Genomic DNA, 3399 nt, shown 5'->3' on the forward strand with positions numbered 1-3399 from the left:
AGGCCTTAACTCAAGCCCTGAAGGAGGGACGGATACGAGGGGCTGCGCTCGACGTGCACGAGTCTGAACCATTTAGGTAAAGCTCTCGCTTTTCTTTCTCTTGGGGCTGTGCAACCACCGCGCTGGGGGATGGTCCTGCTGGTCTGAGAAAAAAAGCCTCGCAGGTGTGTGAGGGGACCCCGTGAGCTTAGAACAAGCCGTCAGCCTGTGCTTGAAAATAAACACAGTGCGCTCACTAGCGCAGAACTGCACGAGAGCTGGGTGGTGTTGTCCAGAGACACCCCCAAGCATTTATTTTTCAGCCCCGTTGGCTTTTTTTTTGATGTGTTTTCAGTTCATGCCCTGCACAGGATTCCTCCTCAGTGCCTCTGTTACCATTCCGGGCTGGCAGGACGCTGTTGGACTCCTTCCCTTGGCCTTGGGAGGGCAGGCCACAAGGCTTTTTGCCATTCACGGCGTATTTTAATTCTTTTTTTAAACATCGATTAATTTTTCTTTCTTTTCCCTCTGCTCCCAGTTTTGCTCAAGGCCCATTGAAAGATGCCCCCAATTTAATCTGTACTCCGCACACGGCTTGGTACAGCGAGCAGGCATCGCTGGAGATGAGAGAAGCTGCTGCTACTGAAATCCGGCGGGCGATCACAGGTACCCGGCCCCACGGAGGAGCTGGGGGTAGCTCACGTGTGTACCTTGACTGGGAGCCAGGAGGGGCAGAGACGGGGCTCAGCAGGAGGCTGGGGAAGGGCTCTAATCCTGCTTTTCTTCCTAGAAAGAAAGCTGAGGAACCGAACTTTTTCGTAAGTTGGGTGAAGGGTTTTATTTTTAATTAGTGGGGCACTTGTACAGCAAGGCCAAGACACAGCCATGGCTGAGAAGGACACTGAAGCAATAATTGTTGCTCCTTCTAAGGGTGCTAACCCAAAAGATGGTGCAGACCAAATCGCAAAGCGGTGAAGGCACCCGTGTCCAACTCTTGCTAAAACCGAGCTTGCTGCAAGATGATGGGCACGATACTCTTGTCCAAAAAACTGCCTCCCCTGTTAACATGGAAGGCAGAGCCTCCCGTCTGGCCAGCCCCTGCTTTGAAAGCAGGGGGCTCAAGGGAGCGGCAACTGAAAGTCAAGAGTTGGGACTGAGGGTAGGGAACTGGTCTCCAACCTTCGCCTCGGCACAGCCAACACATCCTCCTGAAACAAGGGAGATAGGACTTCTTTCCCCTGTCATCCTTTACACTAAGAGAATAGAATAAAAAACAGAACTATTAGAGGGTGATAAAGCTGGGACCTGCCTGACACATCCTTACCTTTATTACCAACTCCAGGGCGCATTCCGGAAAGCCTGAGAAACTGCGTGAACAAGGAATTCTTTGTCACAACAGCTCCGTGGTCGGTAATAGATCAGCAAGCGATCCATCCAGAGCTCAATGGTGCCACGTACAGGTAAGCGGGAGAACAAGACCGCGGCGCTGGGTTCCCCTGCGGAGGTGGGCTTTGGGATTCCAGCTACGAGAGGGTGAAAGCCCGAGCACCAAAACTGCTCTCTTGGCTCAGTGACTGCAAAATCCCCGGCCTTGGGGACCAGGAGTCCCATCGCCGGGATTGCCAGCACTGCTCGAGTTAACCACGGGTTCATAAAGCCTCCCCTTTGCAAAGGCTTCGTTCTGGGGGGCCACCGGGCACTTGTGGAACATCTGTGTGAGTGGCAGGATCCCTCCTCACCCCACAAAGCCAGCAGGACACGACTGCTGAAGGAACGATTGCAGATTTGCTCTGTCCGCACGCCCACTGCTGCGAGCCTGACCCGGCTTGTGGGTTAATGAGCCAGGGGAAAATCTCCAAATATAGGCCCAGAGTCAGGTGGTCTAACTTCCACCTAAATCCCCGAGATTAAGGTTATTTATTGCTCCACTGGACGACTCACTCGGAAGGGAGACGTTAGACATGAGGACTCGGCTAGAGCAGGGGCAGCCTTCAGCGTTATCACCTTGCCAAAAATACCCTGGAGATACAAAAAAACCCCAAACCTGCCCTGAGGACAAGCCTCGGCTTAAGCTCCACAGGGTGCGTCATCCTCACTAAGCCGCAGTCCCACTGCCCCTCTGAGCTGGAGTCTTCTCCCCCTGCACGGGCAGGTAGACCCTCCCTTCCCCTCCCCAATTTCCCTCCTCGCCAGCCTTTCCCCCAGGCAAGGGGGCAGCAGGGAGGAGCTGGGAGTTGGGACCCTCAGTCCCCACCTGCTCATCAGCCCTCCAGAGGGTTTGGGCCTCGCTGCCCCCACATCACACCTTCCCTGCAAAGGGCTCGAGACATTCTAATTTCGTCTCCTTTTTTTCCAAACTCAAGCACTGGGGGGTTTACCCTGTTCATAGAAAGGGAGATGAGTTAGATCCAGCCCCCTTTTCCAGCTCTGCTTTCTGGTTACGTGAGGGAGATGCAGCTCTCCTGCCCTAGAGGGCAAACTTAAAAATGGGGCATTCACTTGCAGGGCTGGTACGTCAGCATGCCAGCAGCTGGCGTTTCAGAGAGCATTCCCCATGATTCTTTACCCCATTTTTCAAGAGAAAAGGCTTCCATAGGGCTCAGCAACCTGTTAGAAGGCACAGAACAAGACGCTGCCCGTATGGGGACACTTAAGACACAGCAGCTTTAGGTTAACTTTGTGCTATCCCTGGTAATTCAAAAGAAAAAAAAAAACAACAGCTCCAGCAGAGAAGAGGAATCTCTTTGCTGCTTGGTTTCTCTGTAGCCTCAGTGGCGGTGGTTGGGCAGTTCATGCTGTTTGTGGCGAGCTCTGATGTGACAAACCTGCCTCTCTCTGTCCCCTCTCGCAGGTACCCGCCCGGGATGGTGAGCGTAGCGCCGGGAGGAATTCCGGCAGCGATGGAGGGCATCATTCCCGGAGGCATCCCCGTCACTCACAACCTTCCCACGGTGGCACATCCTTCCCAAGCTCCATCTCCCAACCAGCCCACAAAACACGGGGACAACAGGGAACATCCCAACGAGCAATAGCAGATAATTTAAAAAATAAATAAATAAAAAAAAAATCACTCAATAAACTTAGGACCAAGAGACATTGGAAAAAAAAGAGTTATACATGAACTAAAAAAAAAATTTGATACGAAATTTGTAATGTCGATTTTGGACAGACGCATCATTGATGTTCCAGTGTTAAGGACAAAGCGATAGCGGTCAAGACTGGGGAGAAGCCCTGCAGAAGGCACTTGCTGACTGAAGCGCTGAAAACTAGGATGTGATACAGTAATGATCAACTTCTGTTATTGTGTGTTAAGTTTCCCTTCATCTGTGCATCAATCACATGAATAAAAATAGATTTTTTTTTTGCCCCTCCCCTTCAAATTCCTTGGGAAGGGCTTCTGCCCCGTCTCCAAACCACTGC

The 3399-nt window shown here is 52.0% G+C and overlaps 1 protein-coding gene across 1 annotated transcript in view; it reads left to right on the forward strand.

The window, feature by feature from the left end:
* The window catches only part of LOC104278332 (C-terminal-binding protein 2-like), a gene marked incomplete at its 5' end in the record, with an annotated part of 7467 nt that extends 4380 nt beyond the window's left edge, over positions 1 to 3087 (forward strand). Inside the window, 4 exon segments of the mRNA XM_009875273.1 lie at positions 3 to 76; positions 518 to 645; positions 1322 to 1439; positions 2831 to 3087. Of these exon segments, the coding sequence (XP_009873575.1) occupies positions 3 to 76; positions 518 to 645; positions 1322 to 1439; positions 2831 to 3011 (501 nt within the window).
* Between the last annotated feature and the right edge of the window lie 312 nt (positions 3088 to 3399).

The sequence above is a fragment of the Apaloderma vittatum genome, unplaced genomic scaffold (assembly GCF_000703405.1).
Source record: "Apaloderma vittatum isolate BGI_N311 unplaced genomic scaffold, ASM70340v1 scaffold26218, whole genome shotgun sequence".
NCBI lineage: Eukaryota > Metazoa > Chordata > Aves > Trogoniformes > Trogonidae > Apaloderma > Apaloderma vittatum.